The sequence below is a fragment of the Xiphophorus maculatus genome, chromosome 13 (genome assembly GCF_002775205.1).
Source record: "Xiphophorus maculatus strain JP 163 A chromosome 13, X_maculatus-5.0-male, whole genome shotgun sequence".
Lineage (NCBI taxonomy): Eukaryota > Metazoa > Chordata > Actinopteri > Cyprinodontiformes > Poeciliidae > Xiphophorus > Xiphophorus maculatus.
The window spans coordinates 19,011,087-19,030,184 of NC_036455.1; the positions used below are offsets into that span (position 1 = coordinate 19,011,087).

Below are 19,098 nucleotides of genomic sequence, written 5' to 3' on the forward strand. Positions count from 1 at the left end.
CTAGTCTTTAGAAATGAGTAAATAGGGTTTCATGTAAGTAATGTTGAGAAGACGGTAGTTCTTTGAGATCTTTTAGAGAACAAGTAGTGAGACAAATTGCTGCCTGTGCTTGTTTAGTCTTTACCCTGGGAAAACAGAGTAAAGCGGTCTCTGATGACCTCAGGAGTCCAGATGTATCACACCTGACCACCATCTCCAAAATGAATTCAGGCCAAGATGATTCCACGTCATAAACAATCAAGACAATTTGAAAATCCACACTTTCACAGAGGGAGCCAATGTAGGTATTTAGGGACTGGTATGGCGTGATGTATTTTCTGGTGTTGCTTGGGACTCTGGCAGGTTTATTTTAGATGAGCTGCAGCTGTCTGATTGATTTATTTACAGAGACCTGTATGGACACACAGACTTGTATCAGATTTTTCTAAAATAAAACAAGCATAGGGTTTTTTTGTGCTGTTTTCATAGAAAATCATTTGTTCTGGCAATGTTTTAGGGTGTACTACTATGATTTTAAATTAAGATTTTATGTGTTTTTTTTTTTTTTTAATTAAGATCTAAGCCCATGATGACATTCAGGTTTTTGCATGTTCTGTTCCCTCCCACCCCCTCATTAAAACTAAATGAGGGCTGGTCTCTAACCTTGCTCTTTTGGGTTTTGTTCCTAACCAATCCACAATCTACATTTTGAAACCTGACTCAATAAATTTAGTGGACTATGGTCAAATTGAAGCACAGGAAGATAAAGTTGTACAGATAACAGATACTATCAGTATAGCAAAAAAACAAACCAGACCTATCAGGTATAAAGTTTCAAAGAAACTTAAACCCAGGTTAGCTTTAGCTTTGGACATCTTGCAGAGGACTGATTAATCTTTCATCTGGAAATGAACTGAGTATGGCACAAGTGCAGTCCGTCGTGTCCTATTAGCAGGTTAATACAAGCCATGTAGGGGACACAGCAAAAAACATGGAAGAAGATCCTCTGCTAAGATGAGACTGCAATAGAAAACGTTGACCTACAAGCAAAATACTATATGTGGTTGAAAACAAACACTATATCTTATTGTGAACACAGCATCCTATTATGAAACTTAGTGGTGCCAGTATCACGCTGTGGGGAAGCCTCTATTTAGTATCAATATGAAAGCTAGTGTTAGTCGATAGGAAGCTGTATGTTCTAGGGACAGAAATCTCAAAATATAGGTCAATCTTCCAAGACAAGCTGTTAGACGTTTCAGAACATGTGAGACGGGATGATGGAGGTTAACCTACAATGGAATAATTTAGATCAGTGCATATCCATGTGTCAGAAACTGTGGCCAGACTTGAAAATTAAATTTCAGAGACACTCTACTTCCATTATAATGGAGCTTGAGCTATTTTGGAAGGAAAAGTGGAACAATTTTCCTCTCTAGCTGTGAAAAGCTGGCAAAAGTATATATAAAAAACCTTGCAGCCATAATTGCAGAAAAAGGTGGTTCCATAAAGTATTAATCCCAGAGCTGGATACAAATACACACAGCAATTTTTAGATTTTCATGTGAAATCATGACAAAATACGAAAATTTTCAGGTCAACTCTTTTTAAGGCACTGCAGTGTGAAAGAATGCTTTTGAACTCTGACTCCGTCATGCTCTGTGATTTAACCAAATCCAGGTATTTCTGTAAAGACATAATGATGACAACACTTGGTGGCTAATGAATGATTTATCGAGTCATAAAAATGAAAGAGTCAGTGTAGCATAGTGGAAAAATGTCAGGAGATGTTAATTGAAGATGACACTCTATTCCTGTGAACAGTGTCATCTGACTGCAAGGGAGTTTTTAGGAGGTCATTGGGCTGAGCACACAACTTCCATCATTCTTGTTAATTAAGGACATGCCAAACTGTATTGAGGCAATTTCTGGCACCCTAATAAATAAGATATTTGAGATTGATGAAGAGGAGCTGGCACTCGGTTTGGGTCCATTGGCTAGCGAAGAGGGATTCATCAACACCTACATGTGTCACCAATTGCTGTGTATACAAGACTGAGTGAGAGAGATAGCAGGACAGGTAATGCATTTGTTTACGTTCCTTTTTTCCGGGGCTATGAGTCTTCCTCGAGGGCCGTGCGCTGCTGTGGTCTTTCTATCTTGTCCCCACTTGAATTTTATTGAAAAGCCTGATTTATAGGGTTCTAAAGGTGTGACAACAATGTCCCCTTTTGTTTACTTTACAAATATCTCAGCAGTGTCATCCGGTTCAAGTAATCTGCATGGCGCTGTGGTTGCGCATCCCCTAGAATCAAGGCATCACAGTGAATCTTTATGACTAAGTACAAATGAATTCACTCTCATCTTAAGCTCACATTGCAAAATGCCTATAGTTAATTGAAAATAGAAAAGGTTTTGCCAAGAATCTTTCATCAATATCTTGTGATCTCCCACAGAAAAATGAGACCATCGAACATGTCGCAAATAAATAATAATAATCTAAATAAATAAACAGGTGAAGGTGTCCGTTTTTGCCTGTTTTTATTTTATGTTTATCTTTATTAGTCAGTGGGGAAGATCTTTAATTGCATCTTTACAAAAAATGTAGATATAGGAATATTACTGCAATCATCTAGTTTTTTGCATGATACAGGAAAGTAAACATAAATTAAGGTTTGTATTGTACATTATGTTATAAATAATGATGAACAAGTTTGTTGTGAATAACAAGAAATGACTGTTTTATGTGTTATTTTGGACGCCATATTTTTCAGGTGAGTTATTAATAAAATGAATAAAAACAAAGACATCTGGAAACAGTCACACCAAATTTAAGTTCTTCAATCAAGACCTCCATGTGTATGGACAAAACCATTCATCTGAATAATTCTTATCATTTTTTTAAGGAAATTATGTCAATGCTGTGAGCTAAAATGCTTTATTCAGTGAAAGGCAATAACACTCTCCTCACACCTTTGTTGATCCTCCAAATTAACCACCTCCTTGTTTGCATTTTCCAAAGCTTTTCGCCACAACGAATGCCCAGATCCAGGGGTGCCAGTTAACGGAAAGCGTTTTGGCGAGAGTCTTCAGCTGGGCAGCTCCATCTCATTCCTTTGTGAAGAGGGCTTTGTTAAGACCCACGGCTCTCAGACTATATCCTGCATTCTGAAGGATGGCAACGTCGTATGGGACAACGCCGTCCCCCGATGTGAAGGTAAGTGAGGCGAAACCAGCGTCGGATTACATGCTCTTTGATCACAAAGTAAAACAAATATTCTGCCAACGTAAATCAGCAATTTGGTGGGAGTTTAAATGCCAATTCAAAATAGCTGTTACTATAATAAATCTTTGGTTTAACCTTTTGAAAGGTGGCCTTTATTCTGACGGCAATTTTTTTAATACTCCCAAAAGACTTGGTACGAAAAAGACATGGTAGTTAGTAGACGCTGGTTACTGCATTAAAATGACAGACATGTTGGAATTTCCTTGCATCACACTTTCCTTTCTCAGTGCTCAATGAATGTTTTGGGTATTGCGTCTTGTTTTTTGTGTGTCAGAACCTGAAAAGTTTGGGAATCACTTTTAATTGTTGGAAAATCCATTCCAGAATTGCTAAGTCTATGTGTAGCAGACGTTGGAACATAATTGATGAACTTTGTCCAGAAAAACAACAAAGCTGTTAATTGACCCTTTGCCACTTTGCCACACTACATAAATGTAAACTACTGTAACCACTTAGATATTATGTACTATACATTTGCAACAAGGTAAATATTATGTAATCACATTACCAAAGTGTCTTTAGTCCATTATCTATCACCCTCACAATGTTTGCATGTAAGTCAATTTGTTCATTAGGACACCAGTGTCATCGTGACAGTTTAGGGGTTAAAATCTAGAAATTTTAGTGCGAAAAAGTGTGAAGTTTGAAATGGAAAATTTGCATAAACCTCAGTGTATGAGTTGAAGCTACTTGAGGAGATGAGAGCCAAGAAATAACTACATATTTTATGAGCTAATCAGCAGGAGCCATCAAATTTAACTCCTCCTGGCACAAAGCGATCTTTTGGTCCATGGTCTGGATATCTTTTGATGCAGCATAACAAACAAAACTGTAAATTAGTCTGGTGACTAAAATGTTAAAGTCTCTTTAACATATTTTAAATGTTTAATAGCTTTAGTAATTTGTTGATCACAAAAAGTGTACAACTATACATCTAAAGTCATGTGATATTAAAACTTAGCTTCATCCAGAGGCTTTTTTCTCCTCCCAAACGTCTGAATCAGCGGACATGCTGTGCTTACATGCAGATTGCTGAGCTTTCAATTTACCCCTCTGTGGCTTCATAATCAATAAACTATTTCCAGCAAACCAGAAAAGACCAGCATAGCTGGCAAAGATTAGGTAAAGCTTAGCATTTACCAAGGTTTCTTGGACATCTGCAACAAATCAATGTGATTGCAGACATGACAGAAATTCTAAGAGAGCTAATCAAGTTCACTATCTGCAATATTCAAAAAGAAAATCAAGTATTAAAGCATGCCCTCTCCTCTGCATTTCTCAGCAGCTTGATATTCCTTTGAGACCGTCTATCTCACCCCTGCTTTTGTAGCATAATGCGCTTCATAGATGTCCTTCAGTATGTTGAGCCGACTGATTAAATCATTCCACTTTAGAGAGGGATCAGGGAGCTGGCACTGTAACAGGAACTCCACCATTTCTGCGAGTTCCAGTTAAGAACAGGCGGTGCCGCCGATGCCTGGTAAATTGAGTTGTAACAAAGATGAGAAATATGAAGAGGCTTGTGTGCTGAAGTGTTTTTTTTTTATTTTCTGCAAGTCATGAAAGATGTTGTGTTCTCTGGTTTTATTCCTGATAAAGATCAACGTGCGTGAAACATTTTACAAGGCATTTAAATCAAGAGAGCAGTTTGAGTGATGCGCATAACATGAACAGCTAGCGCATGCTTTTAAGCACAGACACATGGAGAGTGGCAAACATGTTCGCAAGAGACGTGGTTAACCTTGAAATGAACCATCACCAGTTTACATCAAATATAGACTGGCAGTAAAGGAAATGGGCGGAGCCCCCGGCTAATGTGACAAATCATCAATAGGCCTCGCCATTCATCACCTGGGACGGACATGCATAATTCAGCCTCTGTCTTTTTTTTCCTCTCTCTCTTCATTTCTTCTTCTCATGCTGTTAGCCCCATGTGGAGGAGATCTGAAGGCTCCCAGTGGGATCATTCTCTCCCCTGGCTGGCCAGAACTCTACAAGGAGGCCCTTAACTGTGAATGGATCATTGAGGCTCCTCCAGGCTATCCCATCAAGATCATCTTCGACAAGTGAGTCACCGAGATGGCAACCGCTTTATTCCCCGACGTTTTATCCACTCTAAACAGTCTGGGATGTTTCTGTTTTTAGCCTCTCGGTGTCGGCAGCTTACCTTGTGTTTGTCTCTTTATCGACTCTTTTCTTTTATTGCTTTTAGTGGACTTTAAGTGGCAAATCTAGCACACGCATACAAACACTGATTATAAACAATTACCTAATATTTAGCAGGTTCTTTTTTTCCCACAAAAACAGACCTGAACACTAGGAAGGTGAACAAGGAACATCTGTTATTCTACACTGTCTGGCACCAAAACTTATGGGCCAAAACCATTTTGGATCCTGTGGTTGTTGGCTGTGCTCTCTCTGGATTAACCTTACTTTCTAAATATTTCAATTTTAACAACGGTCCAAATCTGGATTCTAGATGAGGCCAAAGGCCTAGAAAGTAGGATGTACAATTTCCTGTTATTAAATTAGCTTAAAGAGGAAATTGCACTTTATTGCCTCAGCTTTTGTTACCCTACCTTGTGTTAATTTGTCACTGTTAAAGGTAATGAGCACTCTAATTTCATAGGAAAGCTTAACTTGATTAACTTAATTACTTTTTATGCCTCAGCAATTAAAAGCACCTTTCTTTGCACACAAAAACAGACTAAATAAATAAACTACGCCTAAAGAGGTAGCTTAGGCTCTGAATAACTGTCAAGTTATTTAAACTGAGTTTCCAGTCTTAAAGAGTATGTATGTTATCACAGTTATTTCAGCTGGATTGCACACAGTGATCAGGCAGGACATAAAATACATTTTTTCAGGTGAAAAAAAACATATACTCATCCTGACTGAAGGATCTTTAGCTTGAATAAATATATATTTTTTGTGACCAACATTAAACTTCAAAGGAATTACTATAAAATTTGCTTAGAATGCAAAATCCTATAATGCTATGATGCCATAAATACCTACGAAGCAAACATACACGTTATGTTTTCAATGAGTGAATAAGCAACAAATAGTTGTCATTAAAAATTTAGCAAAGGCAAACAGACTGTAAAGTATTCTAAACAACACAGTGTATTGCAGTTGTTAGTAATCAGCATTGTTTGGGACACACTTTAGCATACAGCTGTATGCTAAAGCTGTTTATACTCTTCTTTCAAAAATGCTTTGACCATAAATCTGACCTCCCAACCCTAGCCATCTGCACTCAGTCACATAAAATCCACTCATACACACACGGCGGCCACAGAGGTGGGAGAGGAGGCAATTTGTTCTGAAGTAAAAGGACACACAGACAGACAGTTGTAGGATGAAACGCTGCATTAAATGTTTTAAGTAAAACTCATCCTTACAAACCCATCTTATCCATGCTCCTGCTGCGATAGAACCGTATTCATAACGAATGTTCCATAAATGTTTGTTGCTCTTTAATTTTTATGTAACATCAATAAAATATCACAAACCATTTCATTTAGATAACATGGCTCTGTAACTAGGCTATTTATTCATGGCTTTGAAGATGAAGTGGCTGCGGCAACAAAAACAGAAATTGCACACGCTCTCTCTCTCGCGCGCGCACACACAAAAAGAGAGTTAAATGGAAAGTAAATTGCAAACATCCATCTTAAGTGCTTTTTAGAAAAATTTAGTTATTTTTTTTATTATGACCTAAAGACAAACTCTTTTCTTTCAGGACTTTAACTGGAACTGTGTACTTTAGTCATACTGCCTTGGCTTTTTTGTTGTTGTTTTGTTTACCACAAACATGACAGAAGAGAGAGAAACACCCGATGATCACTGCTAAGCATTATGGATGATTTGTGATGCTGTGAGCCTAATCCTTTTCAAAACACTTGAAATGTATTACATTATAAATACAAAGAAATGAGTATTCATAATGTAGTGGACTGAATCATCATTTCAACAGGAAGATTATCAAAAACATAGCCGTATTTCCTCTCTTCTGTTGTTGTTCTTTTACACTGACAATCTTTTGTCTTCCTTTTATTTCCTGTAGGTTTCGAACTGAAGTCAACTATGATGTTCTCGAGGTGCGGGATGGCCGATTTCCCTCCTCACCTCTAATTGGAAGTTACCAGGGCACCCAGGTTCCACAGTTCCTCATCAGCACCTCAAACTTCCTGTACCTCCTCTTTACCACCGACAAGAGTCACTCTGACATCGGCTTCCGCATACGTTACGAGAGTAAGGGCTAACGCACGTGATGCTACAAAGTCCAATGTACATCCAGATAAAACAGGATGTGATTGATTTTCATTTTTTCCTTTCATACCCTGAGTGAATCAAATACCTACAGGAAGCCCAAATCAGAGGCAGTGGCCTTCTTTGCATTTTTAATGTTACTTAGTCTTGGGTGCAAGAATAATTCTCTGTTCACTTTGTCACCTAAAAGCCCCTTCTTAACAAAACACCTCTAATTTAGATGTAAATGGTTTTCGAAGATTCTGTTAGAAATTTCTACTGTGACACGCACACACCCCCACACACACACTGCCAAAGTCTAACTAAAGAGTGTGTTACAGGCTGTACCCCGTTCCTGCAATTACACCTTTTACCCTTACACCAGCCTTCGCTAATCATGTAATTTTGTCCTCTGGGCAATCTTACTTTCGTTCCTCCATGTATGGCACACAAGGTAACCTTTTAAACTTTCACTTTGGGTAAATCTCTGTTCAGCTTCAATTATTTACTATGAGCCTTGCCATACCAGAGAGTATAGAACGTAGAGGAGGGAAATAGCTTTGAGAGAGCTTACTGGTTCATGTCTGCTGAGGGGAATAATGGGTATTTATGTGAATAATTTATTTGGAAGGATTTTAGCATCTCATGACATATCTTAGGCAAAATTCTTTAAGCCTCATTAGAATATTTGCAATTGCCCATTTAAATTTAAATTATGCCGCTTTTATTTTGATCGTCTGATCTGTCGTCTCCCTCCTTTTCTAGCCCTGCAGTTGCAGTCAGACCACTGCGTGGATCCTGGCATCCCTGTGAACGGGCAGCGGCACGGCAACGACTTCTACGTGGGAGGTTTGGTGACATTTAGCTGCGACGCCGGCTATACCCTGAGTGACGCCGAGCCTTTAGAGTGCGAACCTAATTTCCAGTGGAGTCGCCCCCTGCCTAGCTGTGATGGTACGCTCCTTAATATTGACCTAGAAACGAAGAGTCGCCTGGCAGATTTCTTTCCCGCAGGTCACAAAATGATGATGGGGGGGATTAAAGCAGAATTCATTGTTCTGAGCTTTTTATGAATGAAACATGATTTCAGCGTTTGCTTCTTATTGCATCAGATTTATATTATTAAATATTACCAAGTCATTAAAAAATCTATAAAAGATGAGAAAGTTTCTTTGAATGAGAAAGTTTCTTTGAATGGCTCTTGTTTTACATTTGGAAGGACTAATCTGTTGAGAAATGTTTTAGAAGCTGCAGCAGTAACATGCCCCTCCCCAGCCGCTATCCCCTTTAAGAATTGTATTTTTCTTGCGCATATACACTTTTTTTTTTTTGCCTCTTGAGAACAGTATTGATGTTTGTGCTTTCTAATAATGTTGTAAATACCGCTCTCTTTGCTTTTATTCTGTCTTGAAGAGAATGTCCTTTTTAAATGCATTTTACATGAGGGTAAATAACAGCAGTTTGGGAGTGTTTTCAGGAAACTCATCTTCACTCCCCCCCCTCTGTGTCCCTCTGCCTCTGTTGTCAGCGTTGTGCGGCGGTTACATCCAGGGCAACACCGGAACCATCCTTTCTCCCGGCTTTCCTGACTTCTACCCACACAACTTGAACTGCACATGGACAATCGAGACCTCCCACGGAAAAGGTTAGCAGACGAAATCCATGTCAAAACATGCAGCAGTCAAATTGAACTTCCTTTACGGTGTCATTTCCCCCCACCGAGTGGCCTTTTTATTTTGCCGAACAAGCTGTCTTTGTAAGAGTAGAGTGCTGAGAGGCTGGCCTGAGGCTACGGTGCCATGGGATGACTCTCCAGTCGTGTCCCCTTTGGCCAAGCTCTCACATCAATTTGACACAGCCTCATTTGCAGATGCTCACTTTGTGTGGATGTGTTTGATAAATAACAGGCAAAGAAGATATAGGAGCATTTCATTCAATGAAATGCCTTGTAGGATTTCATTCCAAAACACATTTTGAAAAACTGAAAATGTTCTTCGGGTTCAGTTAGCATTTCACTTTTCTTTAACCCAGAGAACATGAAGAAAACATATTTATCTAATGTTTTTTCTTCTTCTTCTGCTTCTTTAAATCAGGCGTACAGTTCACCTTCCACACCTTTCACCTCGAGAGTCCCCATGACCATTTGCTGGTGACCGAGAACGGCAGTTTCTCTCAGCCCCTCTGGAGAATGACCGGGTCCACCTTGCCTCCTCCTTTAAGCGCGGGCCTGTTCGGGAACTACACCGCGCAGATCCGCTTTCTCTCTGACTTCTCTGTTTCATACGAGGGATTTAACATCACATTCTCAGGTGAGAATAATGTACATTTTATCTCTTTTCCACACCAGCAGAGGAAAACTGGGACACTATGTGCTGAGCCACGCTTATTCTGTAGGAGAGAGTCACACAGAGAAGGGAGATTAAAGAACTTGAACTAGAATGTTGCTTATACCAAGACAACTTATTTAATGTTAACAGATAAGCTTGGGGAGAATATAGAGTGTCTCGCTGTTACTGAGGTTGAATCTTTTTCAACCAAAGAATATGGAGGATATTACCCAGCAATGTATTTTGCACCATATCCTGACAAAAAAAAACAAAACAGAAGTGTGGATTTCTTTGACACAAATTCAAAAACTTCCAATGTTGTCAAAAGAGCACTGAAGAAAAATTAGCAATTTCTGTCAGTGTTTGGATTGATAACATCAAAAAGGACACAAGAATCAAGCTAATAAGGTAACATTATTTCAAGAAGATTATAAACCAGTGACTGTTGACAATCTGTAGTACATTTTGAGGCATTCAAGTGACGTTGGAATTGTGCAGGTATTTGCAAAGCTGAGATAACTAGTAACAATGGCAACGACAATCAGGAACACTGTAGTTTTTACATGTTCCATGTAAGTTTTTACATCTACTTGATTTATTTTCATATTTGTGTCCTAAAAATTTAGTAAATATAGTATTCTGCTTGCATTACCCTAAATAGTTACATGATTTGTCAGTGTAGGTGCCCTGGATTCACTCTGAACTCAAGACTATTCCAGCATATCCAAACAACTTCTGTCTTTCTGCTTTATTCTTTCCTTCTCATTCTGGTGTTGACTGATCATGGTGGCTGGTGGTGGCAACCTTGTAGGGATGGGTTTTAGAAGAGATCATTTAGTTGCATTTAACCAGGAAATGGTGTTGTGACTTAAAAGCCCTGTCAGTACCCTGATTACACGGTTTTGATAAGAACTTGGCTCAAAATTATATTTACAGATCTTTAATGATCTGGTCTTCTTCCCAAGTTGCTTTCATGTGGCTTATTGTTGACAAGTTTTCCTGAAGTCTGTCTTGTGTTTCTCATGGGGCTGAAAAGTTCTGCTGCAGCTATACAGAATACAGTACTTGTGAAGGAAAAAAAATGTTAGTAAAACATGAGAATAAAGATGACAAACAGCAGTGGGAGTGTCATCTCCTTTATAGTCTTGCAGTAAAATTTGCTGACAGTACATCTGCATCTCTCTTTCAGAGTATGATTTGGAGCCCTGTGAGGATCCTGGAATCCCTCCATACAGCACCAGAAAAGGTCTCCAGTATGGAGTCGGCGATGCCCTCATCTTTTCCTGTTTCCCTGGTTACCGGTTAGAGGGTCCGGCGAGGGTGGTGTGCTTAGGGGGCAGAAGGCGGGTGTGGAGCTCCCCTCTGCCAAGGTGTGTTGGTAGGTGGTCACATGCTTTATTTTTTTGCCTTCATCACAACTCCCAGTCCCTTTGTCATCCCAGCAAGCTAGGCCTCTCACGTAGTCCTGCAAATTAGCAAATTTACCAAACTATCAATTATGTCAGGAAATGAGGCATTTTCTTTTAGTATTCTCCTCATTACAGCACTCTCTACGCCCACATTTTGTCTCTGCATTGGACGGCTTCCCAGACACAGCCTGTGTGACTTTGTCCAAATTATATAGGGCAGCAGTTTTAATGGGGGATGGCATCAAAAATCTGAAATGTGTTAATTATTGATGTGGCTTTTTTTTTTTTTTTTTAATGCATGGGAAAATGACAGGCCGAGATATAGGTCAGTTTGTTTGTCTTTATGACACAACAAACATTTACTGCTACGTTTATTTGTTAAAATGAAATTGAATTTGATCCCAATGACCATAATTAGCAGTGAATCACACATCATGGCCACCATTGACCTCCTATTTAGTTTGTCCTTCCCTGTAGTTACTGAACTTCTCTTGTTGCTTATGAGCAACATGAGGAAGCTATAAAATACTTTATTGGGGCATCTGTACTTTCTCTTAATTGCAGGTTATTTACTCACTTAGTATACTACTTTTTATATTTTACCTTGCAGACAAAACCTCATGTTCATAGCTTCCTTTTGTGCTGTTGTTTAGTTGTCTCGTTTTTAGGTTTCTTGCTGTTTTTTGCCTCTAGATGAATCCAAGTCTCTGACGACTGACAGTAAAGAGACATTTTGATATTTTCATACTTCTGTCACTGTCTGCCCTATTTTCAAAACTTCCCACTTTCCTATCAACGCCGTCTAATCCCTGTACCTTATTATACCTTGCTGAATTCCCTGAGTTTAAAGCCGGGGTGCATTTGTGGGCCTTTTCGATTCCTGCAGCAATTTTGCTATAGAAAATGTTGTCCTTTTTTGACTCTTCCCCCGATGTGAACCATGAATAGCAATTTTCAGATAGAGCTGAAATTACAGTTAATCATATTCAGATTGCAGGGTGATTATGATGATGTGCCACTCAACATTCAGGTACACTCAGTGACCATATTCCTCTCGCCGTCAACTCGCCCGCCCCCCCCTGTGCATGACAACGTGACTAAAACACCCCAAGAGTTTCAAGCATATAGCGATTGACATGTCCTCTGCTCTCTCCAACGCCACTTCCCCTCCGTCTCTGCCTGGATCTCTGCTCCCTCTCCTTTTTTCTAGCTGAATGCGGCTCATCCGTGACTGGCATGCAAGGGGTGCTCCTCTCTCCCAACTACCCTGGTTACTACGGCAACAACCACGAATGCATCTACTCTATCCAGACGCAGCCTGGCAAAGGCATTCAGCTGAGAGCACGGGACTTTCGACTGGAGGATGACGACGTTCTCAAAGTGAGGGGGTGGTGGGAGTAGCATCTTCCACAACTTCAGACACAGCCTTGTTTGCATATCTGAGTTTGCACACCTGATGCTTCCTCCTACTCATATGCTGTTTTTTTGTTGTCGTTTCCTTTCCTCTAGGTTTTTGATGGCAGCAGTAATAAGGCTCGTCTCCTGGGGGTGTTTACAGGAAACGAGCTACTAGACGTAACCTTGAACTCCACCTCCAGCTCCATGTGGCTGGAGTTCATCAGCAATGCTGAGAACACCAGTAAAGGCTTTGAACTGCACTTCACTAGTAAGGAACAACCTGCCTGAAACAAAGATTTGGATTTTTTTTTTTCCTTTACTATTTTTCCACATACATTGCTTTACAAAAGTACAAATATTACTTGAACTTTTTAAATGTTTTTGTTACAACCACTAACTTGTATTTTGCTGTGAGTTTGTTGGATAGACCAATAAGGGCTCTGCAACCGTTGCATTCCAAAAAGCAAATTTTACTCTCAGTCCAGCTAAATAAACCTATTTAGAGCCGCAAATGCCACAGGACCTTTCGAAAAAGTACAACTTACCATTTTTGAAATAGTACATTTGTCATTTTTGGAAGAACTAAAACTTTACTTCTATTTTCACATTTTAAATAGAGCAAAACTTTTGAATGGGTATGGATATACAGTATTTGTGGAAAATATGCTTTAAAGAAAAAGCAGATGATAAATGCATCTAAAAATGTATTACTGGTACTTTTAGTTCAATTCTGTTGCTCAAATTAATGAATAAATGCATTTGTCCATAAAAATCTGCATATGTAATTATATTTACATTTAAAATCATTAGTAGCTATTTTTGACTCTGGAGCCTCAGGTTGTTGACCAATGGAGTAGCCCAATAGCGTTATAACCAACACTGCATAACACATTGAGCACATCATTTTGACAGTGACACATGCTGATGGCAGGATTAAGGAAATCATTTATATTCTAGGTTATTTGTGTGTTAAAATGTCCAAGTCAAAGCCTAATTGAGAATCTGTGGCAAGACTTGAACATTGATGTTCCTCTACACTATTCATTCAAACCCACTGAGCTTGAGTACTGTTTCATAAATAAATAAGCAAAAATGTTGTAATGTGACAATATGACACGTTTCAAGGGGTATAAATACTTTTCCAGAGCACTGTAAATTTTCTAATTCTTTTCCCTCTATTGGTTTGTTCATTCTTGTCCTGTCTTCTTTTTTGTTCATTTAAGGTTTTGAGCTGGTTAAATGTGAGGATCCAGGCGTTCCCCAGTTTGGCTACAAGCGGGAGGACAAAGGTCATTTTGCAGGGAGCACCGTGTCGTACAGCTGCGACCCAGGCTACACCCTAAAAGGCCCGGAGATCCTCACCTGCCTCAGGGGGGAGAGGAGGGCATGGGACAGGCCACTTCCACTCTGTGTTGGTGAGTTATGGTCACTTTGGTTTTTATAAAAATTTACTTTTTCTGTTTGAAGGAGTATTCACATTTGCGTACATTTATTCAGTATAAATTAGTTTAATTAGGTTAAATCCTCTTTGTATGTAAATCTGCATCTCTTGAAATCAGGATGCTGGAACTGACTGCAGTACCACTAAAAACTTGAATAAATATAGTACATGAAATGTTAACAAACCAGAAATTAAATTGTGCTTTTTCCCCCCAAGGACACAAGTTTCTAAAACTCTTTGTCAAACAAGTGGATGTGGTAAAATTTTGAAATTACAAGAATTTGTAAGATGGCTTGGCTGGGCCAGTACATTATTACCTTTTCTTAAATCAGTGCTATTTATGTTTTACAAGAATAACATACTATGTTGCATTATCTTGCATCGTAAATTTTTAATTGTATTTAGTTGTTTTTTTTTACTGTTAGATTTGCTGATAATCCAAGCAAGCTTTCGTTTTTTTAACTGACCCAGTTCCTCGTCTTAACATAAATATTGCAGTTTTTTTTTTAAGTCTTTGTTTTAAATCTTCCATTTTAAAAGGACATTGTATTTATTTGTACAGCTTTCCCAGCTTATTCAGCACATGATCTCACTAAAACATGTTCACTATTTAATTTTTTATTTTTTCTGTTGTATTTTGTTTCGAAATGTCCATTTAAAATTATTCCTGACCATAGAAAGATAGTAACTCTGCTGTTGTTTTGAGGGTCATAGATTCGTTCAAACAAGAGGACAATAGATACATTTGTAGACATATTTATTTCTATAGTGTTCAGCTAGTATTATGATAATGCTAGCACAGCCAAAGGAACATGTTGGCAGTCGTTCAGAAACCAGCCAGACGAGGGGAATAAAAAACAGCTAGACAGGTGTTCCTTGACACATCGACCAGTGTGATTAGAATAGTATTGCTCAGCTCCCTTTTCAACCTATACTGACAGGTAATTTCATGTCTGGGTGTAAACAACATTCAGCAAACTGTGTATCCCTGAAAACATTTCTCCTTGGCATGACTTCAGTGGAGGTGATATTTTAACAGCTAGGGTGAATTCTAGGGCAGATTAGAGACTATTTTTATCAGTGGGATTTTTTAGCAGCAGCCAGGACACAAACACACAAAAAATAAACAACTGTAAGGCAAGGTGAGGATAGTGACAAAGACAAATAGAAATAGGAGTTGGAAATAGAAATGTCAAAAGTTTTGACACCTGAAACATGTGATTTACAAAGTTTATTAGGCGCTGTTTAATGAGAGCATCATATGTGCCTCCACAGGTATTTATACCCATTGAACTATTCCTTCACTTCAAATTGCAGTATTTGGACATTTTAGGTGATAAACCAACACAAAATTAAACATAATTGTAAAGTGGAAGCATAAATGTAGACGGCTTTAAAAATGTTTGCTACTACAATTTGAAGTGTGGCATTATCTTCATATTAAGTCAAATTCCGATTTTAAGCTTGGGACAAAATAAGCATGCTGTCCCCTCTGTCCTTTAGCTTTCGATTGCAACAGAACGAGGCCAGGCTTGTAACAGCGGTTTGCTTTCTTTGTACTGGAATCACACAGTGTTTATTGAACTGATTGCTTGGCACCCCATCACTCAAACCGCAGAAAAGCATATAGAGAGCTCCACATTTGTATTGCAGACTACTGTGTCAATAAGAAAAAAACGGATTGTGTGTAATTTCTTCCAAAGTGGGAGCTGTAGTTCTCACCTTAACTGACATTTCTGCAACATTTATTAATCTCTTTTTAACTCGTTGATTTTTGTTCCTCCTCTCGTTGTCTTTCTGCCTTCTGTTCTGCTTTTAGCGGAGTGTGGGGGCACCATCAAGGAGGAGCCTTCCGGTCGTATTCTGTCTCCAGGATACCCAGCTCCATACGAGCACAACTTGCATTGTGTTTGGACCATCGAAGCTGCTCCAGGAAGCACCATCAGGTCTGAACAATAACCTTGGTTTTCTCTTTGTTGACTTTTGTTTTCTGATTACATTGTTCCCCTTTTTAATTATACTGCTTCTCCATATATCTTTAGCTTTGTTTAGTCTCCCCATCCCTTTTTGCAGTGGTGTTCATCACTCTCACACACTGCTGTGTAATCAATCTTCAGCGAGTTTCTGTTGGCCAATGTCCAAGTCAGAAACGAGTGAGAGGAACTATCACCTCCAGGTTTCATACCATGTAAAGGAACATCATCTGGGTCCCAGTTTATACGTTCCATAATGAGTTTGTGGTTGAAAATCTTCCATTTCAGAAAAATGGTACCATATAGTTTTACTGTATTATTTGTCTAAAAAAGGGAAAGCTTTAGTGCAAAAACATAAATAAATAAATAATATGATCATTAGTACAGCTGTTGGTTTAAGAGCTGTTGTGCTATAATTAAATTAGAATACTTCAGAATACTACACATAAAATGGGATACTGGTTATTACCGTAACCCTTCCTGGCATACCATGAGCTTTCTTAAGGAATATTTAACCATGTAGTTAGTGAATTAAACTGCTGCACTACTCTCAAAAAACAATAGGAGGTGCTACTTGCTAAAGAAGTTGTTCTACAACCAGGAATGAAAGCAGATGAAGAGCCCTATGAAACTTCAATAAATGTAGCATCCATATTGTTTTTGAGCGGACTGTAATCGATTGATGGAAACATAAAACTAGGATGCATTACAAGTGCATCTAATTATAGCTGCTCTACACGATACGCATTTCCCCAATTTTTAATTTTTTTGTTTGTTTTTGGACATCTTTAGTACCAAATAGTGCCACATAAATATTTGTAAGATTATTTCTTTTACCTGAATTTTCTCTCACCTATGAGATGGTGGAAACAGTCTTGTGCTCTACAGTGATCCCAATTATTGAATGTTTCCTTAAGCTTTGTATAGACAGTTAAATAGCATTTCAGTGTGACTGAACTTGGGACTTTGACTGTCTTTTCCTTTGTCCTCATTTATTTACTTTTGTTTTGGGTGTATTTTGAATGGTTAGCCTGTAAGACTGTGACAACGAGAAAGAAGAAATGTACTGACTCTTCTACTCAAATACTTCTGCATTGAGTGGACAAAGTCACTTCTGTCTTCTCAACTCCTATAAATGAGTTAAAATGCAATACAAACTTAAAGGGTTTTGTGATGATGCTTTGCTTGTTGTATGTTCTCTTTTTGTACTATAACTTAAGCTCTCCACTTTGGTCTCATTTGTAAGAGGGCTCTGGAAGCCTTTGTTCTTTCAAAAGAGACAAGACTTTCCCTCGACAGTCTTTACAAAAAAGCTTTTCCAGCCCTTTTTTCTTGCTGAGGTCTCGTAGGCATTGACATTGTACATCCCAACTGAGTCTTGTAGAGTGTGATATGGCCCAGGTAACACAAAGTTGTCAACATCTGAATTTATTACATGATCATGAGAGTATGAGAATTTATTCTGATATGTAAAACCTTGCATTTCAAACAGAGCATACTTACTTTTTACCATAAATATGCATATGAAATACTATAAGACTTTGTTTTTAGCTAAATCAATGAGCCACTATTGCACATTGCTATAATAATGACGATGATGTGAGGCCTTCTCGTGTTTATTGACCACTTAAATCTGCAGCTGTTAATCCAGAAGTTGATGTGTATTTAGACTGACATTTGATAGTGTGAATAATAATGTAACAGTTTTAAAAGTCCATACAAGTCCATGCTGTGCTTTTCTTCTTCAACAAATTAGTGCAGATTTATTAAAGGAGAATACCATCAAATATCTCCATACCATACCAACTTTATTTATAAAGGACTTTAAAACAACCACAGCTGATACAAAGTGCTGTACATCCAAACACAACATAACAATAAAAAACATAAAATAAAAACTTACAATTTAAAAACAAAACATACAATTTAAAACTAGATCCCGCTAGAGTTGAAAGCCAAATAATACAATACAAATCTCAATACAAATTGGAACCTACAGCTGGACTGATTTTTTTTCTTCCTTTATTTTAGTAAATTATGGTTATGTTTTGTATTTTTCATATTGTATGTTATTTGGTTATTTGTGATTGTATACCCGTACATCAGATTATAAAAAACATAAATGAATCATTGTGGAGTAATTTTACAAATTATATAAACAGACTTTTCCACTTGGTTATCTTCCTTGATTTGTTTCCAATCAATGTTTTTGGACATACTTAGAACCAATTAGTGCCACATAAATAGTTGTAAGATCAAATATCAGGTTCAGTTGATATTTGCTTCCACAGACATATCCTTTATGATCTTTATGCAATTGTTAATGTTTAGCTTATTTGCTTTCATTCTACATCATTCTTTTTTAGCATTTAAAGTTAAGTTAATGTTGTCAGAAACATCAAAACTCCTACCGCACAATTTCTTGCCAAGTGCATTTATTTTATTTATTTATTTGTTTTCAAATTCCTGTTCTCTGCAAATTAGATTGAGTCGTGCATTCACTTCAGCTGGGTCTGTTTCATTTTTCTAAGCATGCTTCATATGGTTCGTTCTTTGATCCTACGCATGCCATTTATAATTGAAAATAATCTGCAATGCATCAGCACTGGGATTCCTTATGCATTAAGGGCTACAGCTCAAGATTGCAGGCATAGCTCACAGTTCTGAAAAACACTGCTTTCACGTAAAACAGTGGCAGTTATGTGAAAGCATCGGCATTGTGACTGCAGGCAACTCAAAACCCTAATGACATATTTGTCAAAACGTATCGATGGAAGAATAGAGAAAGACCGGAGTGTGGAAGACTTGCAGACAGAGATAATACAAACATAATAAAATAGTGCTGATGAGGGAGTTAATGAGCCATTTTACTGATCTAAAATCCACTGGTTGCTGCTGCACAAATTAGAGACCCAGGACGTATATTATATCATACAGAACAATCAGGTATTAAGTGCTCACATAAAAACTGATATTTGTTTTGTTTTTCTTTTTAAAATAGTTGTCCTTTCTTTTAAAGTAGAAAAACAAA

The 19,098-nt window shown here is 38.1% G+C and overlaps 1 protein-coding gene across 1 annotated transcript in view; it reads left to right on the plus strand.

Moving 5' to 3' along the window:
- csmd2 (CUB and Sushi multiple domains 2) overlaps positions 1-19,098 on the plus strand; it is a 245,697-nt gene that overhangs the window by 142,948 nt on the left and 83,651 nt on the right. The window contains exons 16-26 of the mRNA XM_023344883.1: positions 3,002-3,196; positions 5,193-5,331; positions 7,335-7,522; positions 8,285-8,473; positions 9,048-9,164; positions 9,613-9,828; positions 11,036-11,224; positions 12,466-12,635; positions 12,765-12,921; positions 13,877-14,068; positions 15,914-16,040. Of these exons, the coding sequence (XP_023200651.1) occupies positions 3,002-3,196; positions 5,193-5,331; positions 7,335-7,522; positions 8,285-8,473; positions 9,048-9,164; positions 9,613-9,828; positions 11,036-11,224; positions 12,466-12,635; positions 12,765-12,921; positions 13,877-14,068; positions 15,914-16,040 (1,879 nt within the window). The remainder of the gene's footprint in view (positions 1-3,001; positions 3,197-5,192; positions 5,332-7,334; positions 7,523-8,284; positions 8,474-9,047; positions 9,165-9,612; positions 9,829-11,035; positions 11,225-12,465; positions 12,636-12,764; positions 12,922-13,876; positions 14,069-15,913; positions 16,041-19,098) is intronic.